Here is an 18,896-nt window from a genome sequence, read left to right as displayed (position 1 = left end):
CTGGGCAGTAAGACGGGTTGCAGGTCTCCTGTGGATACTGATGCTAATAGGAAAAATTTTCTTCTGGGAAAGTGATAGTGACTTGACTAGGCTCTGCTCACAGGAATCCCAGTCCCTCACCAAGATGTTCCTATGATCACATGACCAGTGACGTCCTTTCTCCTCCTGATTTCCGAGTAAATCTCCAAAGGCCACAGGGTTGAGGTTCCTCTCCTGGGGTGTTACCATGGTGAGTTCAGCTGTGCCCCGTAGAATGGTAAGGACTTGTGGGGGGCCCCAGGCATTCTTCTAAAGATGCTTGGCTTCTCAGTCTCTCCAATCAGTAAGCCTGCTCTACCCTTGCACCAGGCAGCACTGGGAAGTTCACTCCTGGGCTACATTCTTCCCACAGAGTTCCTTAATGGGATGAAGCTCAGATCAGCCTGAGATTCAAACAGCTTAACAGGTCCAAGTAGATGCAGACTTGCTTTAGTGCCTTTCATTTCAGGAACACCTCTGGACCGGAAAACCTCAGGGTCCCTTAACTAGAGTGTTCATGTATCCTGGCCACTTAGGAGGACAATCCTGAGTTACTCTTCTTTTCCCAGCATCTTATGATCCTCTCAATAATGTCCCCATTTGTACAATAACTGATAGGATCGCCCTGCATCTAGCCCATCGGTGCTCAGTTTCACCTGAGGGAGAATGGATGGGATGCTCAGAATTGGTCCAGAAGGACCCACTGATGGCCTAGAGAAAGAGGCAGAGACAGAAAAGACTGACTGCCCGGTGCCGTGAGTCGAATGTTGGAAGCGGTGCTGTCTGAGAGACACCCTTGTTGTACACACAGAGCTTCAAGACAGGTCTCAGCTCCCAGTTCTCCATGGCTATGGAGATTTGAAAAAGGGAGTGTTCCTTGGGTCAAGTGAGGTGATGGGTGGGGACCAGAGGGCGTCTGTAACTTTCACCATCTCTATTATGTCTCCTGCATCAAGTCATTTGTCCCCCTGAGGACATGCCCTCCTTCCCCACCTTGGCGAACCCCAGGTGTTGACAGGCGATTTCTCCCACATCCTCCCACCTGCTCATTCCTCTGCTTGTAGCACCCCCGAGATGAGAGCCACCAAGCCCGCAGACCCCATTTCATTCTGTGAGGTTAACCCTACTCTCCCACCTCCACCTAGATGTTTGTCCTAATTCTGCTCAGTTCCATCCTCACAGCTCTGCTGAAACAAACCCCTGTCCCCAACAGCCCGTCCTCCAATACCCCACCCCCATCCCCCAACACCCCATTCCCCCAATGCCCCATCTCAATGCCCCATTCCCCCAACCCCCAGCACCCAGCACCCCATCCCCCAATGCCCCATCCCCCAGCACCCCATCCCCCAATGCCCCATCTCCCCAATGCCCCATCCCCCCAACGACCCATCCCCCAGCACCCCATCCCCCCCCTGCCCCCGTCCCAGTGCACTCACTTCCTTTGGCCCTCGCAATGCCTTATTCTCTCTGAGCCATTGACTGTCCCTTCAGCTGCTCATCTCCCCGCCCCACCCTCGTGAGAATCCAACACACATACCACTGCTTTGGTGGGTGCTAGTCTAGGGTGTAAACTCTGTCTCCTTTGTTTTGGGACCTTTTTTAGCCATTACAAAAACAAAACAATAACAGCAACAACAAATAAAATGTATGGCAGAGAAATGTATGGTTAGAGATAATTACAATCACTGGGAAGATAAGAGCCATGTGACGATTTTTCTAGGTCACTCCGGCCATGGGCCACATGCCTCCTGGCCCGTGTGAGCTGATTCAGACCACCCTCTCACCTCCAGTTTCTGGACACGCAGGGTAGGGGGTGCAGAGTAGCCCCCCCAAAATGTGCGCCCACCCAATGTGGCCTCATATGGAAATAAGGTTTTTGCAGCCATAACTGTGAAGGATCTCAGGATGGAATCCTTCTGGATGTAGGGTGTGTCCTAAATCCAGTGAGTCCTGCATTGGTAAGAAAAAGGAGAGGGGCACTTGGGCACAGAGACACAGGGGAGGAAGTGATATGAAGACAGACATAGGCCGGAGTGAGGCCGCCACAGCCCAGGGACCCAGGAGCCAGCAGGAACGGGAGGAAGCAAGAGGGCATCCTCGCCTGGAACTTCCGAAGGGAGCACAGCCTGCCAACACCTTGACGCTGGACCTCTGGCCTCCAGGACTGTGAGAGGGTAACTTCTATTTTAAACCATCGAGGCCGTGGCTCACTGTTCTAGCAGTACTGAGAAACAAAATCACCCAGGATTCGGGTCTCTCCCTGGGGGTCCTGCACCCGCGTGTGGGGACAGCTGGTGCAGGCTCACCCCAGGACAGCACACCATCCTGGTCTCGACTTGGAAACGCTTCCCAAATTGTCACCTCCACAGGAACGTGCCGGCGTTTCCTGCTTGCCAGTCAGTTGATCTGTGAACTGTGGCTGCTTCACATGTAAAACGGGGGAGCTAATACCTACTGCCAGGGTTGCGGTGGGGATTCACTGGGACAGAGGACACGTGTGCCAGTGTTCCGCCCCAAGTCCGGAGCACAGCAGGCCATCAGTGAGGACCCCTTCTTCTACACCCTTTCCCGGCTGTCCGACTTCCTTCCCACCCCTGACATCTAGCCTCAAGTAACTGACACGTGGCCTCTCTCCATCTATGCCTTCCTTCCTCTAACTGCATCATCACCACCCTCACCCCCCCCCCCCCACGCCAAGTGCAGTGAATACAACTTATATGTAGAGTTTACTGAAGTAAGGTAACCACCTGCCCAATTGGGTACATTCACGGTGCTGCATTTGGAACGGCCTGCTTCCTCCACCCCGTCAGGTGAAAGTGCCCATTGGGAGGGCTACCCGAACATAGCCCCTCGGCCCCCACTAAACCCTGCTTCCTGTCTCCATTCCTCCCCCAGGGCCTGACGCCATGTACCACCTCTGAGAAATCCTCGGGCCTCACATATCAGTATTTTTCACTCTGTGCCTTCTTAGGATTGTAACCTAGACACGCAGAACACAACGAAATGTTGTGCCAAAATCCCAAAGTGCCAGATAAGATGGAGTGCTAACAGACACAGATAAAACCTAACTGCATAATAAATGAAACTTGAATCCGGGATTGAGGAATGACTGGACTTTCTACCCCTCAGGTGTGCCCCATCCTGTGTCTTGTGCTGAAGTGGAGGTTAGGGTCACCTGGGCTCATCCTTTTTGCAGAACCCAGCACCTTGCCCTTTAGATGAACCCTACATATTGGGGGCCCAGCATACCTGGGTATGGACCATAGGGTCTACCCTCCACCAGGAAGCAATACTGATCAGAGAGGGGCGTCAGTTACCCCTTATGCGTGGCATGCATTCCCCAAACCAGAAGGTGGGTCTTTGAAAGGCAGAACTCCATTGAAACACAACCAGGTCCCGCATGACATTTTTATTGGTTTAGTCTATTTCAGATGCAGGGTTGAGGAGCTCAGTGGGCAGGGCAGCAGAGAACAGGGACAGAGGCCCGCGTGGGCAGGAGATAAGAGGTAAGGCGTGGACATCTCATTAGGAGCACAGTCTAGAAACGTGTAAAGGTGAAGGCTGGGGCGAGGAAGTAGAATGACCCAAGGTCCATTTCTGGAGCTGGTCTCAGGAGTCCTTTTTCTTGACCTGCAGAAGAGAGGACATTGCCAGGCTCCCAGGGGCCATGGGCAGTAGGCGTGGGTCTGAGGAGGCTGACTCTGGCCCTGATGTCGGGTGGGGTCGTCTGATTCTCCCCATTCTCCAATGCTGCATTCTGTCACCCCCCCGAACTGACAGTCCCCTGTAGTTCCCTGGAGGTGGAAGGCTGTATTGTGGCTGAGGTCAGGCTTTGAGCCCCTCCAACCCCTCCTATGATGTTTCCCTCTCCCTCCAGCCTGCCTGGCACCCGGCCCTCCTCCTTACCATGGCCATCAGCACCAGGGCGCTGACCAGCACCGCATACACGGTGGCCTTCCCCAGCAGGATCTCATAGAGGATGGTGGCAGACAGGACCCCTTGCTGATAGGACGCTGTTGGCAGGAGGGAAGAGCGAATAGGTACCTGTGAGCAGGTATCTCTGCCCCTGCAGCCACCCCAGGGTCCATGGATTCTCCAGTGTCTGGTTCCAAAGACCATGGGAGATGGAGAGAAAGGAGCAGAGGGTCACTTACCTGAGGTGAAGCCACAATCTGAAAGACAAAAAGGGGGCGGTAGATGAGCAGATGAAACACTAAGCCATCCCGTAGTCAGCCCTGAAGGGGAAGGGGCCCACCACGCAGACGCTGAGCTGCCCAGGCTGACAGTAAGAGACCTCGCTCCCTGGGGCTCTGGGAGGAGACCAGCCTGAGGCACCTTGCTCTCCTTCATGGCGGGCTTTCATATTCCCAGCCCACCCCGATTTTGAATCTGGGCTTTGTGGTCCTCTCCCTGGGTCCCCCTTTGTCTCTGGTCTGACCTCTCCTTGCCTGACCCTCCCAGGCCCCGCTCACCTGCTCTGCCCCAGGCGTCGGCACTGATGTTCTGGGTGATGGGTTTGGGGCCGGACCCGGTCCAAGCATCCCCGTCGTCCAGCCCGTAGAACTGGACCTGGCAGCGGAAGTGGTTGCGGGGGTTGTGCCAGAAGGCGGCAGAGACCCTGAGCCGGCTGCTCAGGCAGTAGTCGGAGTCGTTGACGTTGGGCTGCTCCTTGTAGGGCTGAGGGTCTGTGCTGACCCCGCTCTGAACCTTCTTCCCGTTCACCCACCAGCTCAGCTCCACGTGGTCGGGGTAGAAGCCTGTGGCCAGGCACACGAGCGTGGCCTTCTGGGTGCGGGCGATCTCTGCTTCCGATGGCTCGAACACAGCGACCTTGGGTGGCTTTACTTTTCCCAGGTCCTCTGTAAGGGAAGAGGGTGGGCACCAAGGCTGGTCTGAGAGCTGCCTGGATTGGCGGGGGCTGTGTGTGCTTATGTGCGCGTCTGCGGGAGGGGGCCATCATGATGCAGAATGATATAATAGATCCTGTTTGCTTGGGCATCCCCCATTACTGTCTCTCCATCCCCTTAAGGTGGCGTTATGAAGGGCACTGCCTAATATTCTGTGTTCATTGATTTCCTCTCCATCAACAGAAGCGATCTACTTCCCACCATATTAGTTAGTAGCTATTTCAATGGAGCACTGGATTGGCATTTGAATAACAGGACCCCCGTTTCAGAACTGCCTCTGCCCACCAATGGGACTGCAGGACTTTTATTTTTCTGAATCACCACTTCTGCCCTGGAGGGAGAATCACAACACTGGTGAGCAGAGTGGGTGTGGGCATCACATGACAGACAGATCAGAACCCCCATCCTCAGCCGGTTTGTTGGCACCTGAATCTAGGAGGCTGAGGAGGAAAGGGGAGTTATGGACATGGGGTCCTTGAAAGGCTGGGGCTGTCTTCAGATGACAGTGTACAAACGGTATATTTCTGCATGCCTCACTCAGCTGAGGGCATCCTTTTCTATCAAGGGGTACTCATGAGAATTGGGGTTGCTTGACTCTTTTTTTTTTTTTTTTTTTTGACAGAGACAGAGTCAGAGAGAGGGATAGATAGGGACAGACAGACATGAACAGTGAGAGATGAGAAGCATCAATCATCAGTTTTTCATTGTGACACCTTAGTTGTTCATTGATTGCTTTCTCATATGTGCCTTGAACGTAGGCCTTCAGCAGACCGAGTAACCCCTTGCTCAAGCCAGTGACCTTGGGTCCAAGCTGATGAGCTTTGCTCAAACCAGATGAGCCCGTGCTCAAACTGGTGACCTCGGGGTCTCGAACCTGGGTCATCTGCATCCCAGTCCGCCACTCTATCCATTGCACCACCGCCTGGTCAGGCGTGCCAGACTCTTTTATGGTTCGTGAAGCCATCCTCACCATTCCTCTACCTCCAACTACCCCCTGGAGTTTCCTGCAGCTCAGAGAACAGCCTGCCCTTATGTCAAACTCAGAGATTCTCAACCTTCTCTGCCCCTTTGTTCCCAAATGATGCACCCTCTCCCTCCAGCAGGCTTGCTACGTAAGAATGGGAGAGCATCAGAGCACCGTGTCGCTCCCAGTTGTCATGAGACAGTCTGTGTCCTAAGCCTGTCAGTAGCATCTCCCAGGGTCACAGGGGACAGCATCCCTGTGATACTAGCACAGCCTTCCTACTGGTTGGCTCACTTCTTCTGGGCCGATCTCCATTCATTTTATCCTGTTCTTTGCTTTCCATTTATTTTATTTAATTGTTTCTGAGCAATTCTGTTAAAGATGAAAAAAAAAAGTCTCACTCTTAGGAGAACCAAGTTTAGCCTGGAAGATGAAGTAAATGCTCTTCTGAGTGATATTTCATGTGCCTGTCGAAGTTAGGCCACCTCCACAGATCACACAGGGCCCCACACTTAGAAGGGCCACACTGTTGGTTTAATAGCTGCTGTCACCATGTTGAAATACCCAAACAAAAATGTTTTAACCAGAGCCCTCGCATTTTCATTCTAAGCTGGTCCCGCGTCCCATCATGTCAGTCCCCGCCCTGGACTTCCTACCTGCTTATCGCTACTACGTCCCTGGGTCTTTACAGGCTGACCCGGTGTGAAATGGTCCCATCCTAGTTAACATCTGCAGTAACAGCTCCGTCAACCTCCCTGCTCATAGCCTGGTGGCACCTCAGATGCACTCCTCTGACCCCTGACCTAGCAAACATTCAGCCCTTAGTGTAGAAATTAAAGATGTCCTATGAGCCACCCCACCGTGTTTACTGGTGTGACGGGCGGGGCAAGCAGGAGCGTGGCCTTTGTGCCCCTCTGAAGCATTGTCTGCACAGCCCTGCGGTGAGGGCCAGTCGGTTATCCATCCCTCCATGTTTGTGAGTCCTTGTGGGGTGTGGGGAGGGGGCTTCCCTAGGTGTGTGTGTGCTAGTGAGCTGCTGTGTGAGTATTCTGCTGGTGAGCTGTGAAGTTCACCTCTCCTGTTCCTGACCTGCCTCTCACACATTCCCAGCCCCCACTCTGTTATGCACAGGCCAAATTCGCCCCCCCCCCCATGGCACTGAGCACACCCCCTCCTGTCCTCCCCTGCAATGGGGGAGGGGACCGGAAGCACTGAATTACAACCACCCACCCCTTGCGGGATGCTCCACAAGTAGCTCCCCTGGTAATCCTCATAGCGATATTAAATGCCAGGCTTCACTGAGGGTCACTCAGCTAACACTTGCCCAAGGTCACCCATCATTACAGAGCCAGGGGTTGAGACCTGGGACCCTGGCTGATCACCTAGCTGGTGTTTGCTCTGGGCAATTCAAGCTGAGCCCCGCTGGCTCCTGCATAATGCCTCTAACTACAAACAGCGCTTGTTGTGATCAAACAATCCAGGTTAGCAGCCGCCCTCCCCCCCCCACCTCAACATTCTCCCACCAGGTGCCATGTGTGGTCCCGTTCCTTCCACCTCCAAGAGCCTGACACTCCTGGGAATCTCCCTCACCTTACAGTAACATGTCTGCATTTTAACGTGTGAACAAATGAGCTCCCAGGCCACCTAGACTGCTGAGGGTAGAATATTAGTGTGAGGACATTGATTTCAGGCTGGGGCAGGAGAAACAATCCATCTGGGGTGAATGGGCCAAAGTGGCTGAGCCTACTGCCCCTCCTCCAGGAGCAGCGAGGGCAGGTCCGGGTACCGCACGCGCATCCTAGGGGTCTGAGGCTCAGGAGGGACAGACGAGGTTTTACATCCAATTTCAGATGCGCACTCCCCAACCTCGCCAGCACACCCAGCGCGATGCGTCTTCTCACTGACTCACGTCTCTGTCTCCTTTGGCCTCTCCCTTCAGCTGTGTTTGTCCGGCCTCTGCTCAGGGCACCCTCATCCACACCTCCCAGGAGCCGGGTCTGCAGGGGGCTGCCATCCGCACTCAGCCCTCCCTTCTCCCCCTCAGGCTCTTCGCCTCTGTGGAGCAGTCAAACCCCTTCTACCCTTTCCTCGGGCCAGGTTTTCCCAAGCCTTTTTCTCCAATCCAGCAGATCTCGGAATTCTAATACTAATACATCTTTTTCTCGACCGCTCACCGTGTCCCTAAATATTGCAGTAAAAGCCCCTCCCCCCACCCCCCGGCCCTCCATCCGTGTTCTCGGACCGTGAGCACCCCATCCTCACACCCCCTCTGCAGATCGACCCTGCCCACGGACAACTCGCTGCGCCCCAGCTCCGGCCGCCCCTGCCCCCCTTCTCGGGAGACTTGAAGAGCCGGGGCTGGCGGGCGGGGAGACGTCCCATTCTTACCGATGACCGTGAGCCTGGTGCCGCTGCCGAAGAACTGTTCATAGGAGCACGGAGACCCAACCCCGCACTCAAACCCCGCGCCGGCGCATCCGCTTTCAGCTCCCGGGACCCCGCCCGGCTCCCGCGCGGCGCAGGGGACCAGGCGCCCAGCTGGAGAAGGGCCCTGCGCCGCCGCCTTCCATCCCGACCCGTGCCCAGCTCCGCGGCCACTCACCCAGCACGGTCAGCCGGCTGCCCGCCCCGAAAGCCAGGGTGGAGCCTGCAGAGCACAGCCCCGGGGCTCCCCACCAAAACCCGGCCCGCGCCGCCTGCGCCGCTCACCGAGCACCAGGAGCCGCGTGCCGTGGCCGAAGTACTGGGTCTCCCATTCACAGCCCCGGAGTCCTGCGCAAAACCCCGCGTGCGCCCCGTGCGTCCCGGGCGGGCGCGCTAACCTAGCGCGACTTACCTAGCACGGTCAGCCGGGTGCCCTGGCCGAAGTACTGAGTATTCTGGCTCACAGCCCCGGAGCACGGCACAAAAACAGGCGCCGCCACGCCTGGTGTCCCCACTGCCCCACCCAGGCCCCCTGGCGCCCCGCTTACCTAGCACGGTCAGCCGGGTGCCCTGGCCGAAGTACTGAGTTTCTGTGCTCACAGCCCCGAGGCCCGGGACAAAAACCCGGCGCAGTCCTCTGCTGCACTCGGCCAGGTCCCGGCCACAGTGGGCCCTCCATAGATCACTGCGCACCAGAACCTCTAGTCCCCAGCCCAAGTGCCGCCCTTCCTCTGACCACAGCCGCCAATGGAGTTGAGTAGGTGCCCCCTCTCTCCATCGCCCCACAGAGCGCCCTGGACCCCCAGCGGTCCTCCTTACCGAGCACGGTGAGCTTGGAGCCCTTCCCAAAGTACAGCTGTCCAGTGTTCGCACAGCCCTGGGCACCCAGGCACAAACCCCACCTTCCCCGACGTGGGCCCCTCGGAGGGTCCAGAGCCCAGTCCATTAGGGGCAGGGTTCAGGGGGTCATCCAGGCTGAGAAGCCCACCCTTCCTTCTACCTGGAGCAGCCTTCTTACCTAGCACGGTGAGCCGGGTCCCGGATCCGAAGTGTTGCTCAGCATAGGAACACAGTGGGCAAGGGGCTGCCAAGAATTCTACCCCCCTTGCCCCTTCTCCACCTCCTTGGGCGAGGTGTGAGGGCCGCCCTCCTTCTCCTTCCTTCCTTCTCTCTTCCCACCTCCAGAACTAGCTGGACATGCTAATCTGGACATTGCATGAGGTCACCCCCAATTTGCACAGTGCATCTACTTGGTTGGCTTGGGGACAATACAGTGGCCTTGAAATCTGAAGCGGTATAGGTGGGGTGGTTGGGCTGGAGTTGGGAAACGTTCCAGGCCAGACCCTGCCTCATGCTGCATTTAACCTCTGTGGCCTTAGTTTCTTCATTTGGAAAATGGGATGATGTCTTTCCCACAGGGTTGTTGTGAGTTCTTGATGAATAATGCATTTGCAAGTACGTTGTCAAAGGGCAGGTTTTCTAAAACACGATGAATGACCATTGCACCTTGCTGCCTTGGCCCGTGACATTCTGTGATGCTAAGTCTGGAGCAGGGAGACGCAGAGGGGATCACCGAGTTAGGGTCCCTGCAAGACCTGGTCAGGGACCTGCCCCAGAGACCTCTCCCAGCTACTCTGCCCATCAGAGAGCCGCCTTCCATGTGCTGGGTGGCTGTATTTTCTGAGGCAGGGCTTTTTGTAAAAGCACCTCCTCTACTTGAATCATCGTGCTCCCCCCCCCAGTTGCCACAATGCTACATCACAATACAAGAATGTTTACTCCCCTCTGGTGGCCCTCCCCCACCCCCAGGCAGCAGCTGGAAGCACAGGTGGCAGAGGTGGGTCTGACTGAGTGGGGCTGAGGAAAGACAAACTCCAGAGTACGTTTGCAGTGGGGAGGGGCTTGGGGAAGGTCGTGGTGCTGGTGGGGGTGGGGGACAGAGAGTCCCTCCCTTGGAACGTTCAGCACTCTGAGGAGGGCTTCTATGTCATCAGGTCTCCCCTCTGGGACTCACCAGTGCCCACTTGTGCATTTATAGTCAAGCGTGGTGGGAGGAGCGCGGGGGGATCCGCAGAGCAGGTAATGGCAACATATGGCACCAGGACCAACAGCCCCGAAAGCTCTATGATTTCCCAATGCGTACTGAACCAAGTCCAAGCTCCTTAGCCTTCATTTACTCCACAGATACTTCATGAGCATCTACTATGTGCCGGACCTCATGCTGGTCCATCCCCGGAGTGACTGAGGTGCACCAACCTGGCTGTTTAGCGTTTTGTTGTATGACTCCTGTCTCTGAACCTTGCACCCAAGACCACGGAAGTACCCGGCCCTATTGTTTCAGCTTTCGTTATTCCTCTGACTGTCCTGGCCACTCTCCCACATTCCTAACTGAGACCACTTCTTCCTTTGAAGAGCTGTCCAGCTCCTCAGACTCTTTCCTGATGATCCCAGTCAGAAAGTTGAGCAGTAGCCTCTGGCTTCCTGCTGGGAGACAGCTTATGTTGCTATTTGAAAGCATCACCTTTTATTTCTGCTATTTCTATTCATGAATCATCCCCTTTAGGAACAGGTAAGCTTGGGGACTGTGACTTGGAAATCTTTATTTTCTTGAAAGTTTGTAGCAAAACACTGCAATCTATGTACGCAATGAGTGCATACATACATGTGTGCGTAGGTGAGTATACATGTATTCACACATATATGTGTGTGTTTATATGCACACACACACTTGGATGCAATAAAGAGGGAAGGCTGTGCCCTCTAGTCCTATACGTGGCACAGTATATAGCTATTTCAGGCACACCTTATGGTGCTATTTCTCCCAAATTGAGTCTCTTTGGGTTCACTCATTTATTCATTCACTTATTCAAAGATAATTGGTTGGGTGCCTACACTGAACCAGAGTACTATGCCATATCCCGGGGATATCGTACTAAAACGCAGCCTCATCATCAAGGAGCTAACACCCAAATGGGGGTGTCAGACACGTGAAGAGGTAGTTTCCGTCAAGTGTGGTGTCATGAAGGAGGTGTGCGCAGGGCACTATGATGGCACTTCGCAGGGTGCGATTAGCCCAACCTCAAAGGAGTAAGGGGCAAGAATGCTCCAGAGACGGCGTCTTACAGGGAAGATTCTGGAGCTGAATCGTTAAGGACAAGTAGGAGTCAGAATAGTCGGTCACTGCAGGTGGAGGGGTGAAGATGGCCGGGAAGCACGTTGCTCAGGGGGTCCGGGGCTGAGAGGAATAAGGACGTAGAGGACATAGGTCTCCCATGCCACCCTAGGAAGTGTGGGCTACAGCACCATTGTGACAGCGAGACAACAAAGAGCTTTTTCAGGGTTTCTAGAAATCAGGCCAGGACTGGTCCTTGGTGTTAGGGAAACTTTATCCTCCCTCCTTCCAGGCATGATCAAGGGGCATCTTCACACCTGTTACACTCACTAGAGAGAAAGTCATCAATAGATTTGTCACTGAAACTGGGAGACACGGCTGCCGAGGATAAACCTCCAAGTCACCACGTTCCCCGGCTCAGCTGGGAAACTGGCTGGGGATGACTTGGAGACGAGCACTGTACTCAGTGACAGGAACAGGGTGGCCTAGATGAGACCAGGCTTTGTTAGCCAGGGGGGACACGACCAGCTGGCGAGTGGACACCTCAATGCCGGTCAGCTGGCGAGTGGACACCTCAATGCCGGTCAGCTCTTCCTCAGAGCACCTTTGTCCAGGTAGGTCAGGAGGTTCCTATGGTCAGCAGCAGTGTTTTCCTAGACTGTGCTGGAGCAAGCCTCTTTGTGTGCCATCAACACCTTCCCCATTTCCTCACTTCCCGACAAGGAGAAGCCCTGCCAGCCACCGCTGGGTCCCTGCCTCCCTGTGTCCCTGAGGGGAGCCTCCCTGCGACCCTGAGGGGACTGCACTTTCCTTGAACACCTCTTGTTTCTATCCTAACTGGAGCCCACGAGAGTTTAGAGACAGGCAAAAGAGATGTGTACACACTCAATGCAGAAGCAAGCCAGAGCAGGCCATGTTTATTGGTTCAGTCAGTTTAGGCACATAAGGGTCCTGCGGGGTGGGGGAGACTTTGGTCATGGGTGCCCAGCTGTGCAGGCACGTGGGGGGTGGCCGTTGGGGCCAGCGGGGAGAGAAGGACAGCTGTTCAGCAGCGCCGGCGAGGAATGGGGAAAGGAAACTCCATCTTGGGGAGGGAACAGGCTGGAATCCCTGGCTCCACCTCTGAGCTGGCATCAGGAGTCCTTTTTCTTGACCTGAAGGGGAGAAGGTTTTGGAGTTACCTGGGGTGGTGGGGACTGAAAGGAAGAAGGGTGGCCCACTGACTAGATTAATGGAGCCCCTCACGACATGCACTGAGTTTCGGGTGACGCCAGCTTCCCCTTCCCTCATAGCTTGTCCACTGTGTTCCTGGAGGTACAAGGTCGTGCAAAGCATGTGGGTAACCCCCTCTTCCTCTTTGCCCACCTCTGTTCCAGGCAGAGTCCCTGTACCCCTGGCTCTGAGTGGCTGTGTTTTGGGTGTCAGCTCCAACCTGCGCACCCGGCCCTCCTCCTTACCATGGCCATCAGCACCAGGGCGCTGACCAGCACCGCATACACGGTGGCCTTCCCCAGCAGGATCTCATAGAGGATGGTGGCAGACAGGACCCCTTGCTGATAGGACGCTGTTGGCAGGAGGGGAGAGCGAGTAGGTACCTGTGAGCAGGTATCTCTGCCCCTGCAGCCACCCCAGGGTCCATGGATTCTCCAGTGTCTGGTTCCAAAGACCATGGGAGATGGAGAGAAAGGAGCAGAGGGTCACTTACCTGAGGTGAAGCCACAATCTGAAAGACAAAAGGGGGGCGGTGGATAAGCAGATGAAACACTAAGCCATCCTGTAGTCAGCCCTGAAGGGGAAGGGGCCCACCACGCAGACGCTGAGCTGCCCAGGCTGACAGTAAGAGACCTCGCTCCCTGGGGCTCTGGGAGGAGACCAGCCTGAGGCACCTTGCTCTCCTTCATGGCGGGCTTTCATATTCCCAGCCCACCCCGATTTTGAATCTGGGCTTTCTGGTCCTCTCCCTGGATCCCCCTTTGTCTCTAGTCTGAATTCTTTCTCTCCTTGCCTGACCCTCCCAGGCCCCGCTCACCTGCTCTGCCCCAGGCGTCGGCACTGATGTTCTGGGTGATGGGTTTGGGGCCGGACCCGGTCCAAGCATCCCCGTCGTCCAGCCCGTAGAACTGGACCTGGCAGCGGAAGTGGTTGCGGGGGTTGTGCCAGAAGGCGGCAGAGACCCTGAGCCGGCTGCTCAGGCAGTAGTCGGAGTCGTTGACGTTGGGCTGCTCCTTGTAGGGCTGAGGGTCTGTGCTGACCCCGCTCTGAACCTCCTTCCCGTTCACCCACCAGCTCAGCTCCACGTGGTCGGGGTAGAAGCCTGTGGCCAGGCACACGAGCGTGGCCTTCTGGGTGCGGGCGATCTCTGCTTCCGATGGCTCGAACACAGCGACCTTGGGTGGCTTCACTTTTCCCAGGTCCTCTGTAAGGGAAGAGGGTGGGCACCAAGGCTGGTCTGAGAGCTGCCTGGGTTGGCGGGGGCTGTGTGTGCTTATGTGCGCGCCTGTGGGAGGGGGCCATCATGATGCAGAATGATATAATAGATCCTGTTTGCTTTGGGGTCACCATCTCATTCTCTGTTGTCATTCTCCTGTGACTTTGCCACCTGTTTCTCAGTCACCTCACAAACACACACTGTGACTGTTTTCTCCATCTCCCTAACGGGCACCATGTCCCAATTTTTTTAGATTTCTTTGCAGAGTTTTATACTCTGGGCCCTGTCCTATTATCTCTCTGAAGAGTGTATCTGTCTCTCTTTTGTCCTTATTCAAAGCCCTCTTTGGTGCATGATGGAATCTTCAAGACTTACAAGTGGTTATAGCAGAGCTGAATGAGCTTGGTGTTTGCAGCAGAAGATCCTCTCTAGCAACACAATCCTAGGAACTGAATTGATCCTTTCTAAGTATCATTGCCCCGTTTTGTAAGGTGTATATGTTTGTCTGTTTGGGTGAAAGCACACCTAAGAATCAGCCTCTCTCGCCTAAAAGAGGCACTTTCTGCATTGCATCTGACTATATTTTTTTCTATGTACTGTACCCAATTCACATCTTTTTCTTTCTTTCCTGCCTTCCTTTCTTCCTAATATGTAACTTGCTTTGAGGAGCCACACTGCTCTGGCTGCTCTCTCTTCAGATGTCCCCATTTTCTCCTACACTGGGGCACATGGTGTGGGTGGTCGCTTGCCCAGGAGGACAGTCATCTCATGAGAGCTTCTGCTTGTGGGCTGAGCCCTGTCTTCCCTCCAATGCCCGCCGAGCCTGCCTGCCTGGGAACCCTCGCTCACAGCCCAGCTTTGCCCTCTTAAAAGCAGTACGAGCTTGGTTGCTGGACAGGAACAAACCCCAAAGTCCAAAGGTTTTTTTTTTTATCAGAGCGTTTATATTGTGAACACCTGAGCCTTTTACTGCCTGACCGAAGGGAGAGAAAGGATCTCTCGACCAGCTTGAAGGCACGTCCCTCTCGGAAGGCAAAGAGGGGTGGAAGAAACCACATCCCTCTTTCAAACACTTCCTTTCTGTCAGGAATTACGGTGCCCCCCACTTGGCTCTGTGCTGACTGTGGGAGTGAGTTTTGGGAGCGGAAATGTGGCGAACCCAGATATCTCCACTTGATCCAAATCTGGGGACATGTTTCAGATCAAGTTCCAGGTTTGAGTCAAAGCTGAGACGCAGGTTTGGGAAAAGGCAGACTCTGAGAGGCGGTGATGATAGTAAGCAGTTTAGAATAAAAAGGGTGGTCGCTAAAGACGAGCTCCTTCACGAAGATTCCCACATGGGCGAGCCCCTCGCGGGGGAAGGACCCCCGACAGGCTGGCACTGTAGTCCCCGCTTGGTACATCTCACTTTTAATCACATGAGCCCCCTCCCCCTGAACCCAGACGTTTTGACTCCCCATGATTTGAACTTTCCAATTGCCATCACACTCCCTGGCCTGTGACCCATCTGTGCGACAAAGCCTGGTCCAGCCAACCAGTCTTTGGGGACCTACGTGTCCCCTTCCTCCAGCCTTGTCTGTGTCCCCAGCCCAGACCTGTGGATCCCGCCCTGCTCCTCCTGACTGACTGCTTCCTCCTGAGCATGACAATGGTGTGTGAGTGTCTCATGATGGGATCCTCACGACATAATCCCAGCATAGACCCTGAGGTTTGAGAAAATGGGGCCTTCTACTTATTTCTCTTTTTCATACCTTGTCTGTTGCTAAGAGGGTGTGTTTCCCATCCCAATGGTTTGTTCAGACTTATCCCCTCTAGCCCTCCCCGAGCGCAGGGTCCCCCAGAGACTCCCCTGCACTCCCCACAGTGCCGTGACATGGACTTCTCCCCTCGGGGCTCAGGATCACCCCCTCCGGCCACCCCAGCCTCACCAGTCAGGTCTCCCACTATTTTCTGAGCCTAGAACCGCCGTGGGGAGACACACAGGCGTCTTTGGAGACTAGTGGGGACAGAGGAGGGGGCTGGTGGAGGCAGGGGTCGAGTTCTGAGCTGCCGGCAGGTGTTGGGAAGGACGTGCCCACGGAAGACAGAGCTAGTCGCCACCAGGAGGGAACAGAGCAGGGCTGGAGTTACAGCAGAGGAAAAAGGGGAGAGGATCAGATAAGAAAGGGAAAGTAAAAGCACGCCGCTGACAAAGTAGAGTGCAGAGGGGTCTGGAGAGTAAGGGAAGAGAGGGGAGAAACACCCAGCCGAAGGCAAGGCGTGGAGCCCGCCTCGAGAGGCCGCACATACCGCGCAGTGAGCCAGGGGGTCTGGGCAGGGCCCCGAGCCCCGGGGGTGGGGGACGGTGGCTCTGATCCTGTCCTTACACCCCACTCCCCTCCCCGGGACCGTCATCATGGTCAGACACAGACACACACAGACACACACACACACACACACACACACACACACACCCCGTCCAGAGCGCGGCCCCAGTCGTACCTGTCACGGTGAGTCTGGTACCCGGCCCAAAGTAGAGGGGCGAATTATTGGAACACAGCAGCAGGTGGCCGTGATAAAACCCACCCGAGGCCTCCCGCCAGAGGCAAGTGTAGCTCCCTGGGAGCGGGATGGGATGGCCGCCTCTCCCTGCCGGGGTCATGGCTCTGGACTAAGTGTAGGATGGATAAAGAGAGCGAAGGCGTGGGGCTCAGGAGGGGCCTCCTCCCTGCGTAGGGAGGACAGACCGAGAAAAGGGTGAGCGGGCAGATTACAGGCTGGAGTCTGAGTCGCCCGGGCGCACGGAAGGGAGGCAGACACAGCGCCTTGGCAGCCCCCAGGAATAAAAGAGTTGGCGAAACCCCCTTCCACCAAGGCTGAGGGGAGAGACAGAGTCCACGTACAGGGGGCAGTGGCCCTACCACCTCAGCCCTGTGCTTACCTAGGACAGAAAGTCGAGTCCCACCTCCAAAATGCTGTTCCCTGTTACTCCACAGTGCAACAGGGGTGTGGAAAATCCCAGAACCGCTGGGAGGGGCCCTTTCTTCCAGAAGCTAGCATCCTCCCAGCACCCCCCGGGGGCCTTACTCTGCGCACCCACACTCTCCGAGCCCTCTCCCTGCTCTGTTCTCAGCTCCTCCTGGCCCTGTCCGAGGAGTCCCCCTGAAGCCCACCTCCCAGGGCTGTGTCCCCAGGGAAGCCTCTCACTCACCCAGGACAGACAGCTTGCTTCCACTGCCGAAAAACAGCCTCTCGTTACCTGCACACCACTAAAGCCCCGTAGGAAAACTGCCCCTGCGGCCTCCCGTTCCTCCTCCCAGTTCACCTGCCGGCTCTTCTTCCCTTTTCTCAGCAAGATTGGTGGCGGTGGGGGGGCAGCTGTGCCCTCGATTCAGCCCTGTGCGACCCCCCCCCCGGCCTTCTGCGTCCAGCCCCGTCTGTGTGTGTGTGTGTGGGGGGGAATCAGCAGGATGGGCATCCCTGCCCCCAGAGTCTCTCCCTCCATCGTGGTCACGACGAGGCACCCCCCAAGGAGACAGGAGATGCACAGGCACCCCTTGCTAACTGAGACGACTGGCCTCCAGGGAGGGGTACCCAGACCGGGAATGACTAGAGCTGGGGCCTGTCCCCTCCTGTCTGCAATAAGACAAGAATTCAGATCCTTCCGATAAAAACGTGCTCTCGCCTCAGCCCCCAACACAGGCGCTCCGTCTGGGTCCCTGCCCCTCCTCGTAGGCTCCCAGCCCCCCAGCCCGGACTCACTTACCTACAACAGTGAGCCGGCTGCCCTCCCCGAAAAAGAGAGTGTCTCCATAACACAGCCTCCCGCACCCATTTCAAAACACCCCTGGTCTGCGAAGCGCAGCCGGGGTTCCCTTCCAGAGCCCCCAGCCCACCCCAGAAACCCAGCGTGCCCCGCCGGAGCCGGCCCAGAGACGCACAGTGTGAGCCCTCTGAAACCCAGAGCAGCGTCAGACAGGAGCCTCCGTTGGCGAGGGACGCCGGGCCAGCGTCGGAGACCATGAGCGACCTCTGGGCCTCCTCCGGGCTTCCCTACCCCAGGTGGCTGCTCAGAGGGGCAGCACCTCTCCCTTCCCTTCTCTGCCAACCGCTGACGCTCAGCTTGGAGGTTACCTTGGAGGTTACCGGGGACCTCAGGGGGCTGGGTGGATGTACCCCATACAGGGACTCTCCTCTGAACTCATTCACAGACGTGGAGATGGTGTCTCCTCAACCCCCCACGTTTTCCTGGGCAGAGTCCTCCCTTCCAGACCTCCCTGGAGACCCCGGCCTTACCTATGACGGTCAGCCTCGTCCCCGAGCCGAAGATAGTAACATCATAGTTAGCACATCAGAATAAGACCGCTCTAAAATGCACACTTTGAACCTACCGTCCCCCAGGAGGGCCTGGGAGTCTGTCTTACCTACAACTGTGAGCCGGGTGCCGCCTCCAAAGAAAACTTGGGTGTTCGCACAGTGACGGGGGCAGGAGAAAAACAGACTGGAGGCATGGAGAGGAGGGGCCCTGCCCGTGTCTGGAGCACCCCGGGCTGAGAACTCCCGCCTCCATGCTTTGTAGATATTGCACAGAACATATTCGACTTTGACTGCTGGAGCCGCAGAGCGTGGCTAGAGTTCATGCAGAGCCCTGCGTTCCTTCCTGGATTGTCTCTGAGGGTCCCTGAAAGGTAGGGTGGCCTGGAGCGGAGGGCAGGGCCCCAGAACCCAGGATACCTCTGTCTTCTTCCTTTATAGGACGGGTCACTCCATGCTCCTGCCTGCTGATCTTGCCCCGGGATGAGGGGGTTCCCTGAGCCCTTCCTCAGAAGCCCACTGGGGCACCCTCCTTACATCTGTGCTTTCTCCCTGGAATTCCAGTTCGGTTCCAGGCCTGTCCTTGCCCTTGGCCTTAGCTGGCCAGGTAGATGGGGGAGGTGGAGGCATTCTGAACAAAGCCACCCTTGGGCCTGTGACCCTAGAGAAAGGGGGGGAGGAACTGTGGGGTGGCAACAGGCAGAGAGGTTTTTGTAAAGGTTTCCCGTAGAGTTAAATCACCGTGGCCCC

The 18,896-nt window shown here is 56.1% G+C and overlaps 1 protein-coding gene and 1 gene segment (V, D, J or C); both read right to left on the bottom strand.

The window, feature by feature from the left end:
- Window positions 1–3,408: 3,408 nt before the first annotated feature.
- On the bottom strand, window positions 3,409–9,259 carry LOC136392221 (M1-specific T cell receptor beta chain-like). The gene is made up of 7 exons (XM_066364275.1): window positions 9,133–9,259; window positions 8,726–9,044; window positions 8,278–8,486; window positions 4,491–4,877; window positions 4,173–4,190; window positions 3,925–4,031; window positions 3,409–3,648 (listed from the first exon to the last, which is right to left on the bottom strand). Exons 1-7 carry the CDS (start codon window positions 9,257–9,259, stop codon window positions 3,628–3,630), a joined length of 1,188 nt encoding a protein of 395 aa, XP_066220372.1. The 3' UTR covers window positions 3,409–3,627.
- A 3,057-nt stretch (window positions 9,260–12,316) lies between these two features.
- Window positions 12,317–16,509, bottom strand: LOC136391322 (T cell receptor beta constant 1-like). The segment is given in 5 exon segments: window positions 12,317–12,579; window positions 12,883–12,989; window positions 13,131–13,148; window positions 13,455–13,841; window positions 16,335–16,509. Coding segments are annotated over 5 exon segments (693 nt in total).
- Window positions 16,510–18,896: the final 2,387 nt, after the last annotated feature.

This window comes from Saccopteryx leptura, chromosome 2, assembly GCF_036850995.1.
Source record: "Saccopteryx leptura isolate mSacLep1 chromosome 2, mSacLep1_pri_phased_curated, whole genome shotgun sequence".
Lineage (NCBI taxonomy): Eukaryota > Metazoa > Chordata > Mammalia > Chiroptera > Emballonuridae > Saccopteryx > Saccopteryx leptura.
The sequence above is the reverse complement of the archived record's forward strand: the minus strand, read 5'-3'. Positions and strand labels throughout refer to the sequence as shown.

Coding starts and splice junctions, on each gene's coding strand:
- LOC136392221 (XM_066364275.1), bottom strand. CDS start 9,259: ATGGACTGGGCTCTGGACCCTCCGAGGGGCCCACGTCGGGGAAGGTGG. Junction 8,487..8,725: donor CACCCGGCTGACCGTGCTAG/GTAAGTCGCGCT, acceptor GTGCTGGGTGAG/TGGCCGCGGAGCTGGGCACG. Junction 3,649..3,924: donor CCCTGGTGCTGATGGCCATG/GTAAGGAGGAGG, acceptor TCTCTTCTGCAG/GTCAAGAAAAAGGACTCCTG.